Source organism: Cetorhinus maximus, chromosome 17, assembly GCF_964194155.1.
Source record: "Cetorhinus maximus chromosome 17, sCetMax3.hap1.1, whole genome shotgun sequence".
In the NCBI taxonomy this organism is placed as follows: domain Eukaryota; kingdom Metazoa; phylum Chordata; class Chondrichthyes; order Lamniformes; family Cetorhinidae; genus Cetorhinus; species Cetorhinus maximus.
Genome location: NC_135895.1, coordinates 78,277,245 through 78,300,416, shown reverse-complemented (window position 1 = coordinate 78,300,416; position 23,172 = coordinate 78,277,245). Strand labels below are relative to the sequence as shown.

General features: G+C 47.2%; 2 protein-coding genes across 2 annotated transcripts; one reads left to right on the top strand and one right to left on the bottom strand.

Annotated features, from left to right (window-relative positions):
* Positions 1–866: 866 nt before the first annotated feature.
* On the bottom strand, positions 867–12,818 carry mrps14 (mitochondrial ribosomal protein S14). The gene is made up of 3 exons (XM_078561495.1): positions 12,691–12,818; positions 10,411–10,578; positions 867–2,378 (listed from the first exon to the last, which is right to left on the bottom strand). The coding sequence occupies exons 1-3, from the start codon at positions 12,745–12,747 to the stop codon at positions 2,196–2,198; spliced, it is 408 nt and encodes a 135-aa protein (XP_078417621.1). The 5' UTR covers positions 12,748–12,818; the 3' UTR covers positions 867–2,195.
* Positions 12,819–18,146: 5,328 nt separating this feature from the next.
* On the top strand, positions 18,147–22,629 carry LOC144692769 (ankyrin repeat and SOCS box protein 12-like). The gene is made up of 2 exons (XM_078561847.1): positions 18,147–18,960; positions 22,496–22,629. The coding sequence occupies exons 1-2, from the start codon at positions 18,159–18,161 to the stop codon at positions 22,627–22,629; spliced, it is 936 nt and encodes a 311-aa protein (XP_078417973.1). The 5' UTR covers positions 18,147–18,158.
* The last annotated feature ends 543 nt before the right edge of the window (positions 22,630–23,172 follow it).

Genomic DNA, 23,172 nt, shown 5'->3' with positions numbered 1-23,172 from the left:
TCCCACATTATACCCCATCTGTCAAATATTTGCCTACTCACTATCTACATCCCTTTGCAGGCTCTTTGTATCTTCCTCACTTACTTGCTTTCCCACCTATCTTTGTATCGTCAACAAACTTGTCAATGACAATAGGGAAATGGCAGACACAGACACACTATCATATTTATAGTCGAGGAAAAGGTCAGCACGCCAGACATCCCAAGGAAACCAGTATTGAATCAGGGATGGAGACTCAATAAAATTAACATAAACAAAATAACAGTGATAAAGAAAATAATGGCACCAAAGAGTAACAAATCCCCAGGACCAGATGGTTTCCATCCCAGGGTTTTAAAGGAAATGGGGGAGAATGTTGCAGATGCTCTAACTATAATCTTCCAAAGGTTTCTTGATTCAGGAACCATTCCTTTAGTTTGGAAAATTGCACATTTTGTTGCCCTATACAGGACAGATTCCACAAACTCAAGTTGTACTCCCTGAAACTTAAAAGGTTAAGGGGTGATTTGGTCAAAGTTTAAGATACTAAAAGGAACAGGTCTAAGTAAAATAATAAAATTAATAAAATACTTTCGCTCATCTCTAACTATCAATGTAAAGGAGGCAAAATTCTGCACCGCAAATGGCTTACAAAGTCTGAAAGGGTCTCAAGACAGCCATCAAGGAAAAAGTAACACTGTCTTACTGCCCTTTGATCAAGACCAATAGGTACAACCAACAATCAAGAGATATAGAGCAACACTTGTCTCCTGTCCTCCATAAAAGCTGCAAGAGGGAAAGGGACAAGAGAATAGATTTTTATTTGTCTAGTGTGACTGAACAAAGATGGTAATCGTTAAACAAAGAAAGCTAGCTGATTAGCAGAATCCTTGGAATGAGCTTTATTAAGTTCAAGTGAGACAAGTAGTTTAAAAGTCACATCATTACCATGTGTTCTTCAGAGCATTACAGAAAACTAACCTTTGTACAAAGGCAAAGAGCAAATATTTGCGATTTAAATGTGGCAACTATCCCTGCCATAAGTTTCACTGTGCAGCCGAGAGGCATGACTGAGTATAGTGCACCCCACACACCAGCCCCCACCCCACCCCAGGATATTCAAGGGAGACTGCTAAGTGGCACCACATTGATTTTGATTAAGGTTGGAAGTGCTCTTGTACAAACAAAATATTATTTACCAAACATGATGTGGACTACATTCAAATATATTGAATCAAATGCACATGATGTCATGGTTAACAAAAACAGACTTACTGCTCATCACTCCCCAACCCCAACAAATAGGTTGCCATGAAAATAATGTCCCTTTAACTCAGTTTTGTGGATTTTAATGTTGGATGCTATACAGCAGACTGCAAATTACCCTTAGGTCATTTAAATAATACAGCTCCTTGTAATCTCATTACAGCCGCTCATCATAAATATTGATACACTTAAAACACATCTTATTCTAGCAAGAATAGACTTCTGGTGCCTCTTTAAAGAGCAGGTCTTCTTCGAAAATGAGGAAATTAAAAATAAAAGAAACGCTCACCAAACATTCAGTTGTGGAAATCTGAAATAAAACGAGAAAATGCTGGAAATAGTCAGCAGCAGGATATTCCCAGAATTTCCTGTTTTTAATTCGGTTACAAGTGTTTGTTTGCAGCATGGGCACAGCTGGAGTGAAGCATCAGGACAACTGGCTTGGGTACGGGCGCAACTGTGATGCCCCTCAGTGAAATTGCTTCCCAATGCTGTTGTTTCACACAGGAGGCTAGTCGGTCCATCACACCGTGCCTGGTGCTAGCTCCCTTTGCCAGTACTCTCTGCCCAGGCTCAAACAGAGATCAGCCACTTAGGTAAGGTGGTACTGCCCATGCCCATGGAACTGCACCCTGGTCAATTTCTTAGGAGAAGGGAGGTTAGGCAGAATAACAGAGGGGTAAGCATCTCCCTCATTCCAGCAAATCTTGCATTTATATAGTCCCTTTCACAACTTTAGGATATCTCAAAGCACTCTACAGTTAATAAAACACTTCTGAAGTGTAGTTACTGTAGTAATGTAGGAGTAATGCATTAGCAACACCACCCACCCCCTGCTCCACCCATCTCGGGAAAGGAAGTTCTGTGATCCAGTAATTGTTACAAATGCTCTTCATACTAGTCCCATAGTGGGAGTTGTTTGTGCCACCCTCCCACAAACAGGAGTGGTGCTACCACATGGCACGCTGGATCCCAGACATCTGGTTGTGGTCGGCAAGGTGGCGGAACACAATCCGGCTGAGACGCCACCTGCGTTTGACACCCCGTGGCCGAGAGGTGAGGACACAGCGATTGCGGATCCGAACCGGGCAACTGTCTCTCGGCAGGTTAGCGATCTCCTGGTCGGCAACTTCCTGTAGGAATACAATATTGCAGTGAGTAAAAGATACAGCACTGGTCACTTACTGCAATTTGAAATAAGACCAGTTCACAGGCCTATATTCAGTTTGCAATGCTTATGTTCAAATCCTCCCCATGACCTCTTCACTCCCTATCTCTATATCTTCCTCTATCCCTACGATCACCCACTCCTCTCCCTGAGATCTCTGCACTCCTCCAATTCTGGCCTCATCTATATCTCTAATTTCCTTTGTGCCATTGGCAGCCATATGTTCTGGAATTCCCTCCCTTAATCTCTCCTCTTCCTCCTCCGTTGACACTCCTTAAAACCTACCTCTTCGACCAAGCTTTTGGTCACCTATCCTAGTGTCTCCTTGTGTGTCAGTTTTTTTATACGATAGCTTTCCTGTGAAAATGCCTTGGGATTGTTTATTACAATAAGGCTGCTATGCAAGTTGCTGTTGAAGACACTAACAGGTGTAGAAAGCAGTTTTTCTGCTATGAAGTAGTAACTTTCTATTTTATTTGAAAGCATAAGGATTGTTTCAATAGCCAAACATGCACAGAGAGATTGATCAAGATCAACCACCTCATCATAGAACAGTTACAGTACAGAAGGCCATTTTGGCCTGTTGTTTCTTTGCTGGGTCTCTGCAAGAGCAACTCAGCTAGTCCCCCAGCCCCTGCCCTGCAACTCTGCAAACTTTCTTTTCAGGTATAAGGCAACATCCTTATAGGTTAAATCCAGCAAAGTTATCACAAATACAGAAAGAAATTGACTTCATGCTTCAAAATGATATCATTGAGTCTAGTAGCAGTAACTGGAGTACACCTATTGTGCTGGTACCGAAACTGGATGGAACACAAAGACTGTGTGTGGACTATCGAAAGGTGAATGTGGTGACAAAAACAGATTCATATCCTATACCACAATTGTATTGAGAAAGTGGGACAATCAAAATTGACTTGCTAAAAAGATATTAGCAAGTACAGTTATCGGAGAGAGCAAAGGAGATATCAGTTTTTGTGATGCCAAATGGACTATTTCAGTTTAAAGTCATGCCATTTGCTTTGAAGAATGTACCTGCGACATTTCAAAGACTGACAAACAAAGTAATTGCAGGTCTAAGCAATTGTGCTGTTTATGTTGATGACTTAATAGTTTTCAGTCAGACGTGGGATAAGCATTTACAGCCTCTGTAAGAATTATTTACTCGATTACGAGAAGCTAATTTGGTGATGAACTTGGCTAAAAGTGAATTTGCAAAAGCGTTAGTTACGTATCTAGGCCATACCATTGGACATGGTAAGGCAGCTCCAAGAGATGTGAAAGTCAAGGCTATCGTGGATTTCCCAGTGCCTACAACAAAACGAGAAGATTTGAGATTTCTGGGCATGAGTGGGTTTTACCGGAAATTTGTACCAAATTTTAGCCAAGTGGTTGCTCCACTGACTATTAAACTATTAAAAAACAAGAAGTTGTTTCAATGGATACTGGAGTGTCAGAAGTCATTCGATAGTTTGAAAACTGTATTAACTATGACACCAGTTCTGGCAGTATCTAATTATGCCAAGCAATTCAAGTTGGCCGTTGACGCAAGTAATATAGGTATTGGGGCCGTACTGTTACAAGTTGACAACACTGGAATTGAAAAACCGATGGGGTATTTTTCACAGAGGTTGAATGCACAACAGAGAAGATATTCAACGATCGAAAAGGAGACATTGGGTTTGGTGTTAGCATTGCAGCATTTTGAAATCAATGTGGCAAACAATTCGTCAGAAACAAATGTTTATACATACCAAAATCCTTTAAAATTTCTAGACAAATTTCAAGACAGAAGTGCAAGGCTATTCAGATAGAGCATTTATTACTGCAACCATTTAATCTACAGATTATACATGTTGCTGGTAGAGAGAATCTGTTCGCAGGTGCATTATCAAGAGTTTGAAGCTTAAAGGGAAAGTTGGACATCTTAAAACCTGGACACTGAACTTGAATGATTTCTGCTGATGCCAAGGATTTGTATATATATTATGTTAATGCATGCATCTGTTAGTGTAATTGTGTAATAAGTATAGGAGATAATGCAAGATGGGTTATTAAAAATGAAGCCATCTTTTAAAATTATGGCGGTTCATTTGTCGATAAGGAGGGGGATGTCATGAAGAGATATTGTCTATAAAGTTATTGGAAATTATTTTTTAAAATAGAGTTTGTGCGTACGTCTCTCAGAATCACACAGTGCAGAAGAGGCCCTTCGGCCCATCGAGTCTGCACCGACACGTGAGAAACACCTCAACTGGATCAAAGCCAGCTGGTCTAGAGGCTTCGATGGATAGAAAGAAGGTTTGAAATAGTAATTAGATAAACATGGGGAAGGTTAGAAACACAGGTGTCAAGGGGGCAATTAGCATTTTTAAATAAAACATTCGGAAGAATGGGTGAAATCTTGCACCTAGCTAGAAGACGCCAAGCAATGCGTTTTTTTTCAGCCTACTAATAAAATTGGTGGAATGAAAGGATGTTATTGTTAGAAGAGGTAAAATTAAAGCCTAATGATACAATGAAAAAGGTGATATGTATAAAGGAGAAAGGAGGTTGTGGGTAAGGCAGAGGCCTTTTAAGATCCAACAAGTATGAAAAGCCTCAAGCTGCTGCCTGCAAGGACCCAGAGCTGAAAGAAACACATTTTGAAAGTGTTTTTGACTGTCCAGGTTGTGCTTTGCCAGGTGTCTTTAAATCTATGAGATTTACTGTTACCTTACCAGGCATCTAACTGAAAGTCAGATCAATTAGGGGACTTTTGTAGTTATGATAGTAGTAATTTTGCAGATGCATGTATGTGTTTACAATCTTTCTTGTATTAATAAATGTTTAATTTTGTTTTATAAAAACCCTCGAGGCTTGGTGGTATTATTACTACTGAATTCAAAGCCTGCATCTTGAAACATACAAACTGCAAAAATGGATTATGATAGTTGTTTCAAGTTTCCCTTTGGGATTTGAACAACTCAGCCTTTGCCATCGGCTGTGTCATAATAAAGCCATAACTGAATCTGCCTTCAACTCCCTCCCAGGCAGTGCATTCCAGGTTCTGATCACTCACTGCATTCTCATGTCGCTGCTGGCTCTTTCACCATTCACATTAAATTTGTGTCCTCTACTTCTTGACCCCATAGCCATCGTAAACAGTTTCTCCCTATCTACTTTGTCCAGGCCCATCATGATTTTGAACACCTCTATCAAATTTCCTCTCAGCCAACTCTTCTCCAAGGAGAACAGTCCCAGCTTCTCCAATCTATCCATGTAACTGAAGACCCGCATCCCTGGAACCATTCTTCTGAATCTTTTCTCTCCAGTGCCTTCACATCCTTCCTAAATTGTGACACCCAGAATTGGAGGCAATACTCCAGATGAGGCAGAGCCAGTGTTTTCTACAACTTTATCATAACTTGCTTTCTTTTTTATGCCTCAATTTATAATGCCTTTAACTGCTTTCTCAACCTGCCTTGTCACCTTCAATGATTTGTGCACATATACCCCCAGGTCCCTCTGTTCCTGCATCCCCTTTAGAGTTGTACCCTTGATTTTATATTGCTTCTCCTTGTTCTTCTGACCAAAATGAATCACTTCACATTTCTCTGTGTTAAATTTCCTCAGCCACGTGTCCACCCATTCCATCAGCCTGTCTATGCCCTAATGAAATCTGTCACTATCCTCCTCACAGTTCACAATACTTCCGGGTTTTATATCATCCCAGAACATCCAGAAATACTTTCACAAGGGGTGGATTACAAGGCAGCCAATTTGAAACCTCAAGGTCCCACAATTAACAAATTAGATAAATGACCAGTTAACATGTTTATAGTTGTGCTGCTTGGAAGGGGAATGTTAGCCAGGTCACTCAGTGAACTCCATTAGCCCCTCTCTATAGCACGGAAACAGATTTCCATAAGGGGCTTCTGCCACACACCTGCTGTCATATCCATGACAGATCCACAGGTAACCATGATTAAACTAACAATTTTCGAAAGTTTCTACAGAGATTACAGTGGCTGACTGCAAGAGCCACCTCCCCCCCACAACATCAGAAATTCCATCTCCTTAAGTCTGTAGAGGGGTTTGAATCCATAAGGAGGTGCCCCCTGACTTTACCCTTGAATGGCCTGGCTCTAATTTTGAAGTTATGTCGCCTTGTTCCGGGCTCCCCAATCAGAGGAAAGAGTTTTCATTAGTTCAACTATCTTTCAAGGAATATTTTACAATGATATTTCACCTTTTCTATCCAAGGCCTCAAATTTACAATTCAGCTCTTTGCCTGGACTAGAGAAAATTCTGCTGCAAATGACCCTTCGCATCAGTCCACCTGTGCTCCAGCTCTTGCAGACTAGCCAATAGCACAATCGCCAGCTCCTGTAGAGTTAGCCTGAAGCACTATCGCCTGCTCCTGCAGACTAGCCCGAAGCACTATCGCCTGCTCCTGCAGCCTAGCCCGAAGCACTATCGCCAGCTCCTGCAGACTAGCCCGAAGCACTATCGCCAGCTCCCGCAGACTAGCCCGAAGCACTATCGCCAGCTCCTGCAGACTAGCCCGAAGCACTATCGCCAGCTCCTGCAGACTAGCCCGTAGCACTATCGCCAGCTCCTGCAGACTAGCCCGAAGCACTATCGCCTGCTCCTGCAGACTAGCCCGAAGCACTATCGCCAGCTCCTGCAGACTAGCCCAAAGCACTATCGCCAGCTCCTGCAGACTAGCCCGAAGCACTATCGCCAGCTCCTGCAGACTAGCCTGAAGCACTATCGCCAGCTCCTGCAGACTAGCCCAAAGCACTATCGCCAGCTCCCGCAGACTAGCCCGAAGCACTATCGCCAGCTCCCGCAGACTAGCCCGAAGCACTATCGCCAGCTCCTGCAGACTAGCCCGAAGCACTATCGCCAGCTCCCGCAGACTAGCCCGAAGCACTATCGCCAGCTCCTGCAGACTAGCCCGAAGCACTATCGCCAGCTCCTGCAGACTAGCCCGAAGCACTATCGCCAGCTCCTGCAGACTAGCCCGAAGCACTATCGCCAGCTCCTGCAGACTAGCCCGAAGCACTATCGCCAGCTCCTGCAGACTAGCCCGAAGCACTATCGCCAGCTCCTGCAGACTAGCCCGAAGCACTATCGCCAGCTCCTGCAGACTAGCCCGAAGCACTATCGCCAGCTCCTGCAGACTAGCCTGAAGCACTATCGCCAGCTCCTGCAGACTAGCCCGAAGCACTATCGCCAGCTCCTGCAGACTAGCCCAAAGCACTATCGCCAGCTCCTGTAGACTAGCCTGAAGCACTATCGCCAGCTCCCGTAGACTTAGCCTGAAGCACTATCGCCAGCTCCTGCAGACTAGCCCGAAGCACTATCGCCAGCTCCTGCAGACTAGCCCGAAGCACTATCGCCAGCTCCTGCAGACTAGCCCGAAGCACTATCGCCAGCTCCTGTAGACTAGCCTGAAGCACTATCGCCAGCTCCCGCAGACTAGCCCGAAGCACTATCGCCAGCTCCTGTAGACTAGCCTGAAGCACTATCGCCAGCTCCCGCAGACTAGCCCGAAGCACTATCGCCAGCTCCTGCAGACTAGCCCGAAGCACTATCGCCAGCTCCTGTAGACTAGCCCGAAGCACTATCGCCAGCTCCTGTAGACTAGCCCGAAGCACTATCGCCAGCTCCTGTAGACTTAGCCCGAAGCACTATCGCCAGCTCCTGTAGACTTAACACAAAGCACTATCGCCAGCTCCTGCAGACTAGCCCGAAGCACTATCGCCAGCTCCTGCAGACTAGCCCGAAGCACTATCGCCAGCTCCCGCAGACCAGCCCGAAGCACTATCGCCAGCTCCTGCAGACTAGCCCGAAGCACTATCGCCAGCTCCTGCATACTAGCCCGAAGCACTATCGCCAGCTCCTGCAGACTAGCCCGAAGCACTATCGCCAGCTCCTGCAGACTAGCCCGAAGCACTATCGCCAGCTCCCGCAGACTAGCCCGAAGCACTATCGCCAGCTCCTGCAGACTAGCCTGAAGCACTATCGCCAGCTCCTGCAGACTAGCCCGAAGCACTATCGCCAGCTCCTGTAGACTAGCCCGAAGCACTATCGCCAGCTCCTGCAGACTAGCCCGAAGCACTATCGCCAGCTCCTGCAGACTAGCCTGAAGCACTATCGCCAGCTCCTGCAGACTAGCCCGAAGCACTATCGCCAGCTCCTGTAGACTAGCCCGAAGCACTATCGCCAGCTCCTGTAGACTTAGCCCGAAGCACTATCGCCAGCTCCCGCAGACCAGCCCGAAGCACTATCGCCAGCTCCTGCAGACTAGCCCGAAGCACTATCGCCAGCTCCCGCAGACTAGCCCGAAGCACTATCGCCAGCTCCTGTAGACTAGCCCGAAGCACTATCGCCAGCTCCTGCAGACTAGCCCGAAGCACTATCGCTAGCTCCTGTAGACTAGCCCGAAGCACTATCGCCTGTTCCTGCAGCCTAGCCCGTAGCACTATCGCCAGCTCCTGTAGACTAGCCCGTAGCACTATCGCCAGCTCCTCTAGACTAGCCTGAAGCACTATCGCCAGCTCCTGCAGACTAGCCCGAAGCACTATCGCCAGCTCCTGTAAGCTAGCCTGAAGCTCCTTGAATTTCAACCACTTTGGCACATAAACTGGAACCTCTGCCTGATATCTTTTCCTTTCTTCAACATGTGCGTTCACTAGAATTGAAGCCCACCCGAGTATAGTTCTACATTCTATCTACATTCAAATTTTACTTTAGATTTGATGCAAGAGTTAAAAAACTTAATTAACATGCAACTTTTTTGGTATATACTGACCTCTTCTGGCACCATTTAGGTACTTTCCTGAATGCCAACTGTGAATGCAGGAGGAGCAGTTATTGTAGTGGGTAAATGATGAGAGGTATGAGCCACCAAACTAGCTTCAGTCCCTGGGTTTGTGCCAAGTGAGTTGCTCTCAGCCAGAGCCTCCTGCTTGCAACGCCCACTATCCGTCCATGTGATAACGAGAGCTGGTGGAAGGTGCTACATGGGGCACGGGTACGAGGCTGTGAACTTACGCCAAGCAATGGCTGCCTGTCATGGCTAGGTTTCAGATGGACGGGTAGTTTCTAATGTTCCAACAGGCAATGTAAGAAGGGCATGTCCCCCCCAATACTCTCAGAGTATCTTGGTGATCTGGTTCAGAGGTTCAAGTGCAACGAAGCGTTTCTGCACGTGTCGGAACTCAGATGATTGAAAAATGCAGTCAGAGAAAGAAATCCCACTTAAGTCAATATTGCTTTAACAATTGCCGGTGCACTTAGTGCATTATCCCAAACTGCTGGTATCCACGCACATAACCCTGAAACCAGCAGTATTAGCTCCTGATGGTATACAGCTCAAGAAACAATCCAAATTTAGAAAAAGTACACCTATGCTGAACTGCTTGGTGCTTTCATGGTTCAAGCAAACGCATTATGTCCACATGAATCCTGAGGCTTCCATCAACAGCACCTCCCAACCCTGATAAATACAGAAAGCAGCAAAGTCTTGGGAACATTACCCTGCAAGTCACACCTCATCCTACTCTGAACATATATCACTTTCCATCCATCGTCAATGTGTCAGAATCCTGGAACTCCCTACCTAACACTGCTGTTGAAGTAGCATTGGCATAAGGAATGCAGCAATTAAAGGAGAACATCCACCATTAACTTCTCAGAACAATTAGGAATGGGCATTAAAAGACAGCCTTGCATCCTACATCACAAGATTAACCCACTGTTTAAGTAATAACCACTTAACGCCACTCCAATGTGGCATTGTGAGAGTTAAGATGATACAATGTCACCTTTTGGTCTCACCTTAATCTTAAGTACTATTGGCATTGTAGCGTTTACCACTCCAACAGTTTCTGGCCTCGAGCACACAGTAAATAAACTCCCAGTCCCTGGCAAAAGGGGTCTTAGTCCTAAGAGCAGAACATAACTCTCAATATTCAGCACCCACCACCTGCTTCAGCTGCACATACCTGCAGCTCCTTCGGCAAGATGGTATTTTTCCGTATTGCGTTAAGTCGCCGCCTCTCATCCGCGTACTCAAAGGCCATTTTCCTCCTTTTCACATCCCGCAGCATTCGCCAGTCCACGTAGTAATTTCGAACAGGTCCGACATTCCCTCCTGGAATCCATGACAACAGCTGCAAAAGGGAAAATACGAGCGTTTATTAAAAGGAAAGTTATATCCCACTAGCATCGCACATGCTAGAATGATACGAAGCATCATTGAGTAAACACCTTGCAAACTACTTCTATATATACTCGCTCCACCTCCTCAAATACACAGGCTCCCTCAATGTTCTTCAGCACTTGAGGAAAGCTAGCGCTGGGTCCAGTACACTTCCCAATTCAAGTTCCTCTACGCCAGCATAGCATGGTTTGTTTTATACATTCACAGGATCTGGGCTTTGCTGGCAATGCCAGCATTTGTTACCAATCCCTAATTGCCCTTGAGAAGGTGGTGGTGAGCTGCCTTCTTGAACCGCTGCAGTCCATGTGGTCTAGGTGCACCCATAGTGCTGTTAGGGAGGGAGCTCCAGGATTCTGACCCAGCGACAGTGAAAGAACAGCAATAAATTTCCAAGTCAGAATGGTGAGTGGCTTGGAGGGGAACTTGCAGGTGGTAAGTTGCGTCTTCTGCCTTCTCCTCCTATGTGGTAGAGATCTTGAGGTTAGAAGGCGCTGTTGAAGAATAGGTGCAAGTAAAACCCCCTCTACCCTACCACAGACATACAAGAGCATTTGCTACTGCACCAGTGTCTTTTTAATAAAAAGTTTCTCTCATCCCATTGTTGAGTAAGATTGATTTGTAGCAAATGAGGTAAAGTTTTGTGCTATGGAACCACATTCATTTGAAGTTTGATTAAGACTTTTCAAATCAATTCCACACAATTGGAAGGATACATTAATCTGATCTGCAGAATATTTTCTCATTTTCACATGGAAGCAATCTTCAAATCAGATATATCCAGGAAAAATTTGAAGAGCTGTGGGGAAAGGATTGAGGGAGAGGAACTAACTGGATAGTTCTTTTAAAAGGACAGCATAGGCAAGATGGTCTGAATGGCCTTCTTCTGCGCTGTATGATTGTAAAAGAGTGAATTTGTGTGCAAAGTTGTCATATGACAGGAAACAGCAATTAAAGGGATAAACTTCACCCATGGAAAAGGCATCCATTCAAAATAAACTCACTGGCAAGCTAGAGGAATCATAGAATAGGCACCAGCATCTGGCAAATTTTAGTTCCACTTTTGACAGAATGCAACAGAATTGTGACATGAAAGAATTGCTGCTAATTTAGATCATACACGATGAAAATGCAATCATACACATTTTTAACTTCCATTCCTACAGCACTCGCTGGATGGCAGCTTAGAGTTTCGCAGGAGATAGAAACTGACTGAGCCCTGAGCAAAGGAGGAGGAAAATTAAAAAGAAAGGAGGAATTAAAAAGCACAAGTGAAGGAGAGTCTCAAAACTTGAGAAGACGTGTGGCAGGAGGGATATGGTAAGGTGGAGGGCTTAAGGAGTGTGTAATGGTAAAGGGGAGAAAGCAGAGGATGATAAATAGGTCTCTGCTGGAGAGGGCAGTGCTCACAGTGACACGGACCGCCAGAAACTCTCAGAGATAGGGAGGGTCAAAGACAAGGAGGGAGTAGAAGATAAGGATAAGAATTTTAGGTGCCAAGAGTCCAAAAGCAGAGAAAGATTTTGATAGTACCTTTCACAATCTCCCTTTAGAGCCAATGAAATTCTTTTTAAAGTGCCAGTACTGTGGTCATGTGGGAAATGCAGCAGCCAACTTCAGCAGCACAAACAGCAAAGCGGTAAGAGCAGAAAATTGAGGGAGACAGTGTTAATGTCGCTGGACAATTAACCCAGAGGCCCGGGCTAATGCCTGGAACATGGGATCAAATCCCACCATGGTAGCTGATAAGAATTTAAATCAATTACCAGGTCTGGATTATACAGCCAGCCTCAGGAATGGTGCCCATGAAACAAAAAAACCCATCTGGTTCACCAATGCCCTGTAGGGTGGGGAATCTGCTGTCTTGTGGGTCTGGCCTACATGTGAATCTCGGCGCTGACCCTCGGGCGGAGCGGCTGACCCTCGGACTGAGGAGAGTCTGACCTCCCCCGACCCCCCGGAGACAATGAGGCCTGTGACACGGTCTCTCTCCCGCTATCGCTCCCTCCCTGTTTCCGGCCGGATCCAGGATCCGGGATCCGGGCCCCGCTCTCCGCTCATTCACCTGCCGTCCGGCTCCGTGCAACAAGCCGAAAGCTCGGCCACAAATCGCCGCCGCCATGTCCACACTCCCGCTGGTACCGCGCCGCGCGTTCCCGTCTGCCCAGGACGGGCGGGACCGCGCGCGCCAAGGTCACGTGTCCCGATAACCCTAAACTGACCAATCAGGATTCGTCCCGCAGTGAGAGGCGGGAAAATACTGCAGGACATGTCAGAGCCGTTACCAGGGCAACACCGGCTTCCCCCTCACCACATCCCTCCCGACACAGTCGCCCCCTCCTCCCCCTCCAGCCCTCCCCCCTCCCTCGCCCTTCCTCTCCCTCCCCCCTCTCTCCCTCACACCCTTCACCCCTCCCTCCCCTCCTCCAGCCTCCCTCCCCTCCTCCAGCCCCCCTCCCTCCCTCCCTCGCCCTTCCTCTCCCTCCCCCCTCTCTCCCTCACACCCTTCACCCCTCCTCCACCCCTCCCTCCCTCGCCCTTCCTCTCCCTCCCCCCTCTCTCCCTCACACCCTTCACCCCTCCCTCCCCTCCTCCAGCCCCCCTCCCCTCCTCCAGCCCCCCTCCCTCCCTCCCTCGCCCTTCCTCTCCCTCCCCCCTCTCTCCCTCACACCCTTCACCCCTCCCTCCCCTCCTCCACCCCTCCCTCCCTCGCCCTTCAAAAGTGTTATCCTAACCATTGCACCACCAACTTCACTGTTCAATGCATCATGTCCCCCCCCCCCCCCCCCCCCCACCCGTAAGCAATCATGGCTTATGCCAAACATTTAGATGCTCCACTTCACCTCATACTTATCAATCCTGGAAGCCCCACATTTCACAACTTCACACACTTCCAGCTATGACAGGCTCATTACCCAACACCCTCACTGACACTCTTCCCTCTCTCTTTCAAGACAGGTTGCACATAATAGGAGGGAGAAGCAGAAAACCGACAGGGCTTAGGCACATCTGCATCCCCTGGGCCCCTTGGAAGTGATGGTGCTGCAAATTATTGGGCCAGCATTGACTGAGGCCATTGCAACCAGCATCACCATGAATATCCAGGGTGATGGTTTATTCCTGCCTAAGGCACCTTCTCAAATCCCATCGGACCCTTATCCTGCAATCTAGCATGAAGTGCAGATGGAGTAACCAAGGACCATGCTCTCCACCCAACACCTTTTAGCTCACTCAGCCCTCCCCTTCTGCATTTATCTGCTTTCAGATACCCAAGAACCGTTGCCTGGCCAGCCAGTGCAGCCTCAATCCAATCAAGAGTAGATATCTCAGGAAGGAGCACCATCTGACAATTCCAGGCACCAGCTCAGACACTGGTACTGCGTGGCCTTTACAGAGCAGTATAGAGGAAGGATATGTACATGGTGAGTCAAGGCATGGGTGAGCTGCAGGAAGGCCAGTGGGAAAGGATGGCGCAGGTGCCAGCTCGCAAGGTTGAACCCGAGTTCTGCTGCACAGGACTCAGATGAAGGCTTTGATGGGGCGGCCCACAGTAAAAGGCTGATGGGCATGCGAACAGAGATGCCTGGTGCATTGGTTGGCCTGCTGGAAAGCCTGCTGTCACTGTCAAAGAGCATGGACGAGACAGGGCTTCAGGCAGAGATTGGAGCCCACCTTTTTCAGCATGCAAATGGCAACCAGCTCCATTTCAGCACTTGCAGACCCTGCCGTGATGCAGCAGCCAGCGGCCAATGTCTCAGTTTCCATCGCAGCACAGGTAGAAGCCACCCAATGTTTGTGTACTGCAGTGGAAGCTCAGACTGAGATCACGTGGTTCAAACTTGTTAACATGCAGCTTGGTGCCATGTATGTTCAGACTGCTGCCATCATGGCTGCAGGCACCAGTGCTCAAAGGAGCATGAAGGCTCTCAGTTATCCAACCACCTGTGCTCCAGCAGATCACTAGGATTGTGGTGGTGCACCCTGCGGGGGAGTGCCAGTGGCTTTGTGGTATAACTCTGCTGACCTCTCTCGGAAAGACAGCATTCATGCTCCTACATTACTGGCCCACAAATGCCCTTGCTGAGGCCCCTCAGTCACCCGGCCCGGACTGCTGCTGATGTGGTGCTATCCAAAGTTGGGCCCTCAAGATTCAAAGCTGCGAGATGTCACCCTGCAAGGCCATCAACGGCCTCTCTCAGTGAAAGTCAACAACCTTCCACCAGCCATGCTGCAGTCACTGTGTTGGCAGCGCCCAGCAGCACCAGGACAGGCACAGGCACCTGCAAGACAGGAACTAAGGTAATGCACAAAGGTGAATAGTTCAGATGTGTATGTATTATTGAATAAAGTTGTTGGATAAAGTTGTTCATAGATGTTTTTTGTTATGGTATATTTTATTTCAGGGTTTTGGGCAAGAGGACACTGATGGTCAGTAGTAGAAGGATGGAGAGACAGGGAAATTATGGAACCGTGGTGATATGGGGATATTTTCAGGGGAATCAAAGCCTGATGAAGCACCCATCCGGTGTAATGTTGTCCAAGATGCCTCCTCCATTCATTTCCTCCTCCTCATTGGCCTCCTTGTCCTCTTCTTCTTCCTTGCTGTTCCTCCTCCCACTTAGTTTCCCCTCTCTGCCGTCTGTCCCCCATCTCCCTACAGAGACTGCATCTGTAGCCCCCATGAGTGATAGCAATTCCGCTTGGAGGGCTTCAAAATCCATTCAATCTTCGGGAAGGCCCAGCAGCACTCCCTTCTGATTCCGACTACACGTGAGAGCTGCTCCACTAACAGTGAACAGTACTTCCGCAGCTGCAGAAGAAAGTAAAATGCACTTCACCTGAAAGTCGCATTCTGATGCCTTTAATCAGAAGTAGGGGGTGGGGGTGGTGGGGGGAGGGATGGTGGTTGGGGGGGGGGGGCGGTGCAGTGTGCCCCTCGAGCACTTGAATGCATGTTCATCTGGGAGTGTTTAAGAGAGGGCGTTAACAAGATCTGCGTTAGATGCTAATTGATGTCGTGATCTGCCCACCCTGCATGCTTCCAGTGCATGCGTTTGCTAGCACCCTTAGAAGCATGGTACTACCCACAGGCCATGCCAGGGCAGCTTGGGAGCAGTTTGGCCGCCACTTTCAGTTCCCGGGACCCTGGTGCTGAATTTTGCAGCCTTAGAGTCTTATTTTCCAATGCGTAATTCCTCCTACAAAATTGCATCAAACCACACTTACCTATACTGAAATAAATTTGCCAATTACACATCCATTCTGCAAATTTATTAATGTCAGCTTGTATTTTGATTCAGTCCATCTGAGTATTAATTATATCCCCCCCAGCACCTTGTGCCCGCCCCCCCCTCCCCGCCCTGCAGCTTAGTGCATCCTGCAAATTTTGAAATAATGCTTGCAATTCCCAAATCCAAACCCTCTATTGTCTCATTTTTTTTTCACCAAGTACTAAGAAGTTAATTGGAAAACATAAATACTGGACAAAGCTAAACTATTTTTGGAGCTATAGAACTACCAGTGGGCTTGGGCTGGGGGGCGGTGGGGGCAGTCTCAGAATTACCCGCGCAACGAGGAGCAGGTCTAGGCGCTCGAGACATGAAAAGTGGAGAGAGGGTGAGAAAGATGCCGATAAATCCATCACACTGTAACTGGGAGGCAATAAAGTATGAAATGGGCAAGGATTAATACTGAACGTAATGCGGATAATACTGAGGAATAATAATGGCACAGTATTGAATACAGCATTGAGTGACTGCACCAAATTAAACCTATCACCTACATAAGAATGTAAGAAATAGGAGCAGAAGTAGGCCACTTGGCCCATCAACCCTACTCTGCCATTCAATATGTGTATGGCTGATTTGATTGCGGCCTTAACTCTACTTTCCTGCCTGCCCTCATAATCCTTGATTCCCTTGTCAAACAAACATCTGTCTAACTAGCCTCGGATATAATCAATAACCTCTGAAAGAAGAAATTCCTCTTTATTTCTGTCTTAAATGGGAGAGCCCTTATGTTGAAACTGTGTACCCTAATTCTAGATTTCCCCACAAGGGGAAAAGATCCTCTTATAGAAAAGACAGTGACTGCATGCAAATGAATGTAGCTCCTATAAAACAGAGTGACTGCACAGAAATAACCTTTTCTTTCCTGCACCGTGTCCCTGATGCCACCCTCTGCTCCGTTGCCATCAGTGTTGCTCAGTGCCACTTGCCAGTGCTAAGATCGTACGCCTCCATGAGCATCAACTGTCAAGTCTCATGGGTACAATTATCATCAGCGAGATGTATTTCAATGAACCTCCTCTCCCTCAGGTCCTGACAAACCTGCCTACGTAGTTTTCCAAAGCTCTTTCTCAACCAACCAGCCAATAACATTCACACTTGGCCACTTCTGGTAAAAACATCCAGCTCTTTGGCATCTCCAAGTTATGTACACAGCTTTCGAGGTTTCAGACTGTATTAGCCAGCTCACACATTGCCTCCAAGAGCTCCTGTACCCATTTCTGCCAAACAGGAAACCTGACCTCTTCCTGAGACAGATTTGTTTCTTCTCCCCACAAGAATTCTGTGTTCTGCTGCTGACCACAAGCTGTAACCTGATACCCCCGCTTAGTTTCTATTTGTCTTTATTTTTTAACCTGCCTTTCATCCCCATAGCAACCTCAGCCAGGGCCTAACTTCTCGGAAACAATGTCATAGCTAGGAAGTCCAATCACCCCACTTTCCAGTAGTCTCTTTAGTTTTATTTTGATGTAAAAGGGTATCTCACAAGTACAAGCTTTTTTTGTGAAGTACAGAGCTCATCACACAGAAACAAAGGGTGTTCCACCTGTGACATTATCACTTCTTTTCCCCAGTGACATCATGATTGCAGAATGCACCCGGAAATCCAACACCTTCACGGCACTGGAGCTATGATTCACCATGGACCCAATCTGTAACCAGGAGCTGGAAAGCTGGTTAGCAGCAAGGGATTGTTGGCAGACAAGGGGAACCACTGGGGACTCAGTAAAAGATGCTTTCAAAAGTTTGTTGATAACTTCTGCAAGTATTTTGTTGCCACCTGTGCTGCCATATCTCTAGCTGATAGCCAACAGATTGCTGTTGGTACATTAACCCTTCCACACCTTCCCCCTTTTTCTTTTAAACTACTGCCCATTGTAACCATGAGCAATGCTTTGTTGCCAGTGGTATTTACCCTCAGTAATGGGTGAATGCATAAGGAGAAGCATATTTGAGAACTAAATTCAGACAAGCATTTAGTACCAGCCCAGTTGTTATGGGCTTTAGGTACAATTCTACTTTGGTTGCAAGTGTACATTTCAACAACTTTCTTCTTACTATGCATGACCTGACCAATGAAGTGGGACAATGCAACACTCTGTCCACCTGACCTCACAATCATCACTATGTTGCATCACGGACAATGTCAACATAGCCTACAGGAGTAACTAGTAACATCATGAATGCCTCTGTGTGATACTGGCCTGATAGAGAATCCAGCAACATGCTGAAAGTGGACAAGATAATGAGCCCAATGAAGATGAGCCTGGTGGACATCGGTAAGATCTTCTCGATGCTCCAGCCCAGAAATCAAGATGAAAACGCCGAGGTTAATCAGATCAACCAAGCCGTCTCCAGAAATGATGCTGAACTTTTGGCTGAGCTCTTGTCCAAGGAGAAGTACTCTCAGTTTATCAATAACCGGAGTGGCTGGGGGGTCCCGGGTACTCCCCTGCGTTTGGCAGCCTCCAAAGGCCACCTGAGCTGCCTGGAGGTTCTCTTGAGGCATGGTGCCGAGGTAGATAGTTTGGACGTGAAAGCCCAGACCCCTTTGTTCACAGCTGTGAGTGGCAGGCACTTGCACTGTGCCCGGGCTCTCCTCAGGGCAGGGGCGAACCCAAATGGAAGCATCTACAACAACTGCTCGCCTGTCCTAACCGCTGCCAGAGAAGGGGATGTGGACATTTTGCAAGCGCTGCTGGAGTATGGGGCTGAAGTCAACGTGCGATCCAAGGTGCCAGAGTGGGCCTCCAATGCTTGTGCTTGTAGTGGCCCACTCTATCTTGCTTCAGTGTACAGGCACTATGAGTGCTTTCGGCTGCTCCTCCTGTACGGGGCGGACCCCGACTTCAACTGTACAGAGCAGAGGCTCTTAGCAAGGATCAAACAACCAAAAACAGTCCTGGAGATGTGCCTCAGGTATGGTTGTGGGCCTCAATACATCCAGCTACTCATAGACTTCGGAGCAAACCTTCACCTGCCAGGCCACACACCAGTAAAAAATACACAGCAGAACAAAGCAGCAGAACTTCTAGCCCGAGCCACAGGTAAGAGACACAGGGCCGAATGTTATCTCGGAGGTGGGGTGGGAGCAGGGGGGTCTGTTTTGAGATCGGGAAAACCAGAATTATGGGTTTCCCAAATGGCTTGCAGTTTCTAAATTTTATTGTGTTGGCTTCCTATCCACGGCTAGCCTGATTGACAGGTTAGCTGCTTTTTGGGTGGGATAGCCTGCATTACAAGGGCACAGGCCAGGTGAGAAGAGAGCAGTTATATCTAGTGGGGGAGTTGGGTGGGAGACCTCTGGGTAATAGGTGAGTGATGGCCAAGGGGGTCTGATTGCAAGCAGGGGGAATCCAGTTGCAGAAGAGTCTGATCAAGGGGTGGGAGGTAGTGGAAGTTTGGAACTCTCTTTGAAAAGCTGAGGCTTGGGACATGTTGTGGCGGGGGGGGAGCACAATCAGTTGAACATTTTCAGAACAGATTGATAAAATTTAGGGTATTAAGGAATTATGAAACCAAAGCGGGTGGATGGAGTTAGGCTGCAAATCTGCTAATTAAATAGTGCAAGTAGACCAAGGGATTGAGTGGCCTCCTCCCATTCCTATGTTCCTCAGCTGGGCAGCAATTGCAGTGCAACAGTTAACTGCACTAACCTAGCTTAAGGAAGCAAAGGAAAAATCAGCCAGTGATCCCTCTCCTGTCCACTCATCAGTGGCCAGCCACTGGGAAATTCTTTTCTGTGGACAATGTCAATATGGTTTTACGAAGAGAAATCATGTATGACAAATTTATTCGCGTTTTTTTTTAGAAGATGTAACTAGTAGGGTAGATAAAGGATAACCTGTAGATGTAGTATGCTTGGATGTGCAAAAGTCATTTGATAAGGTGCCATAAAAGGTTAACACACAAGATGAGTGCCCATGAGTTAGAGGTTAATATATTAGCATGATTCTACCCCCCATGAGATTTCCCTCCCCCACAGGATTCTCCCCCCAGCAACAGGATTCCCCCCCTTCCATGGTGTTCCCCCCCTCCACGGGTTTCCCCGCCACCACGGGATTCCACCCCCGTCCCATGGGATTTCCCCCCCGGACAGGATTCCCCCCGACAGGATCCCTCCCATGACGGGATTTCCCACCCGACTGGATCTTCCCTCGACGGAATTGCCCCTTTGTGGGATTTTGCCCCTCCCCCATGGAATTCCACCCCATGGGATTATTCCCCCCCCACCCCACCCCACCCTATTTCTGATGTTATCTTCTTAGCTTGGGTGAGTAGATCAGTTTCTGAGACCCACTTTTTTTTTTAAGGGATGTGGGCTTCGCTGGCTAGACCAGCATTTATTGCCCACCCCCTAATTGCCCTGGAGAAGGTAATGCTGAGCTACCTTCTTGAACTGCTGCAGTCCAAGTGGTCTAGATGCACCCACAGTGCTGTTAGGGAGAGACTTCCAGGATTTTGACCCAGTGACAGTGAAGGAACGTTGATATATTTCCAAGTCAGGATGGTGAGTGACTTGGAGGGGAACTTCCAGGTGGTGATGTTCCCATCTACCTTGTCCTTCTAGATGGTAGTGGTTGTGGGTTTGGAAGGTGCTGTCTAAGGAGTCTTGGTGAGTTTCTGCAGTGCATCTTGTAGATGGTACACACTGCTGCTACTGTGCGTCGGTGGTGGACGGAGTGAATGTTTGTGAAAGGGGTCCCAATCAAGTGGGCTGCTTTGTCCTGGATGGTGTCAAGCTTCTTTGTTGTTGTTGCTGCTGCATTCATCCAGGCAAATGGGGAGTATTCCATCACACTCCTGACTTGTGCCTTGTAGACCTGCTCTTGTAGCCACAGTATTTATATGGCTAGTCCAGTTCAGTTTCTGGTCAATGGTAACCCCCACGATGTTGATAGTGGGGGATTCAGTGATGGTAATGCCATTGAATGTCAAGGGGCGAGAGTTAGATTCTCTCTTGTTGGAGATGGTCATTGCCTGGCACTTGTGTGGCGCGAATGTTGCTTGTCACTTGTCAGCCCAAGCCTAGATATTGTCCAGGTCTTGCTGCATTTGGACATAGACTGCTTTAGTATCTGAGGAGTCGCGAATGGTGCTGAACATTGTGCAATCCTATGTGAACACCCCCACTTCTGACCTTATGACAGAAGGAAGGTCATTGATGAAGCAGCTGAAGATGGTTGGACCTAGGACACTACCATCAGGAACTCCTGCAGTGATGTCCTGGAACTGAGACGATTGACCTCCAATAACCACAACCATCTTCCTTCATGCTAGGAATGCCTCCAACCAGCAGAGAGTTTTCCTTCTGATTCCCATTGACTCCAGTTTTGCAAGTGCTCCTTGATGCCACACTTGGTCAAATGTAGCCTTGATGTCAAGGACAGTCACTCTCACCTCACCTCGGGAGTTCAGCTCTTTTGTCCATGTTTGAACCAAGTTCAGGAGCTGAGTGGCCCTGGCAGAACCCAAAATGGGCATCAGTAAGCAGGTTATTGCTAAGCAAGTGCCACTTGATAGCAGTGTTGATGACCCTTCTATCACTTTACTGTCGATGGATAATAGACTGATGGGGCGGTAATTGGCCAGGTTGGATTTGTCCTGCTTTTTGTGCACAACACATACCTGGGCAATTTTCCACATAGCCGGGTAGATGCCAGTGTTGTAGCTGCACTAGAACAGTTTGGCTGGGGGCGCGGCAAGTTCTGAAGCACAAGTCTTCAGTGCTATTGCCGGAATATTGTCAGAGCCGATAGCCTTTGTCATATCCAGTGCCGTCAGCCGTTTCTTGATACCACGTGGAGTGAATCGAAATGGCTGAAACCTGGCATCTGTGATGCTGGGGACTCTGGAGGAGGCCGAGATGAATCATCCAATCAGCACTTCCGGCTGAAGATTGTTATGAATGCTTTAGCCTTATCTTTTGCACTGCTGTGCTGGGCTTTTCGACCATTGAGGATGGGGATTTGTGGAGCCTGCTCCTCCAGTGAGTTGCTTAACTGTCCACCACCATTCACAACTGGATGTGGCAGGACTGCAAAGCTTAGATCTGATCTGTTAGGTGCGAAATCGCTTAGCTCTGTCTATCACTTGCTGCTTATGTTGTTTGCCATGCAAGCAGTCCTGTGTTGTAACTTCACCAGGTTGACACCTCATTTTTAGGTATGCCTGGTGCTGCTCCTGGCATGCCCTCCCGCAATCTTCATTGAACCAGGGTTGATCCCCTGGCTCGGTGGTAACGGTAGAATGGGTGATATGCTGGGCCATGGGGTTACAGATTGTGGTTGAGTACAACTATATTGTGTAGAATATCCAGTTGAGCAAAGCATCTGAGTCCTGCTGGTGTCGGTCAAACCATACCTCAGTAAGAGTCAGCACCATTAGGGGAGCGGGAAAGAAAAACTGTTAAAGGCTTAATGGAAGATGGGAAATTCTGCTCAATTCCTGGTCTGCAAGGCAGGGAGAAACCCATCTGCTTCCAGATGGAAGTGCACTCTTGCCCCTGTCAGATAATGGCCAGATAGTCATGTCAATGTGTAGCCTACTTACTTACCAACTAATCTATGTTTGATTTTTCAGCTCAGCCGAGATCTTTGATGTCACTCACCAGAATGGCCATCCGCAAGTCCCTCAAGCTATTAAGCGGCCTGCATTCCATTGACCAACTGGACATTCCGCTAATCCTGAGGAAATACTTGAAGCACCAGACTTGAGTGAAACACCATGGCTGTGTGAATCTGTAAAAGTAGTATGCACTCACTCCCTCCCTCCCTCCCTTGCAGCAGAGAGAGGGGAGAGTCACACGTACTAGCAGCAAGATTCCTTCCCCACCACAACCCTTTTGTACTCTTGCAGCATCATTGTAATTGGCCCAAGCATCTGATTACAAGTAGAATTCCTGAATCCACTCCATGTAGTAAGTTATTCCATAAATTATAGTAAAGGAAGATGTACAAAGAATGATGTATTCGCGACATAAATTCAAAAAATTTTGAAAGGAAGCTAAATTGACCGTGGCATTGCTCACGGTCAGTTGGTGGGTACATTTTATTTTTTACACACAAGGTGTTAATGTGGGAGAGAGAACTAAGAAACTCTCTCCACTGCGCCACCCTAATAGCCAGAGCCTGCAACTACGCTGTGACTGTTGACATGGAAAAAATTGAATTAGAAATTTTGATGCCACAATTTCCAATTCAGGAAAGCAGGAAGTTTGTGGACCTTATCAGGATTTTTAAAATGTCAGATATTAAGTT

What these genes read in the sequence shown, in the direction of transcription:
- mrps14 (XM_078561495.1), bottom strand. Translation starts at nt 12,747, where the DNA reads ATGGCGGCGGCGATTTGTGGCCGAGCTTTCGGCTTGTTGCACGGAGCC. An exon ending in TGCACGGAGCCGGACGGCAG is followed by an intron (nt 10,579 to 12,690) that starts GTGAATGAGCGG and finishes TCCCTTTTGCAG; the next exon opens with CTGTTGTCATGGATTCCAGG. An exon ending in TCTTGCCGAAGGAGCTGCAG is followed by an intron (nt 2,379 to 10,410) that starts GTATGTGCAGCT and finishes GTATTCCTACAG; the next exon opens with GAAGTTGCCGACCAGGAGAT.
- LOC144692769 (XM_078561847.1), top strand. Translation starts at nt 18,159, where the DNA reads ATGAGCCCAATGAAGATGAGCCTGGTGGACATCGGTAAGATCTTCTCG. An exon ending in ACTTCTAGCCCGAGCCACAG is followed by an intron (nt 18,961 to 22,495) that starts GTAAGAGACACA and finishes TTGATTTTTCAG; the next exon opens with CTCAGCCGAGATCTTTGATG.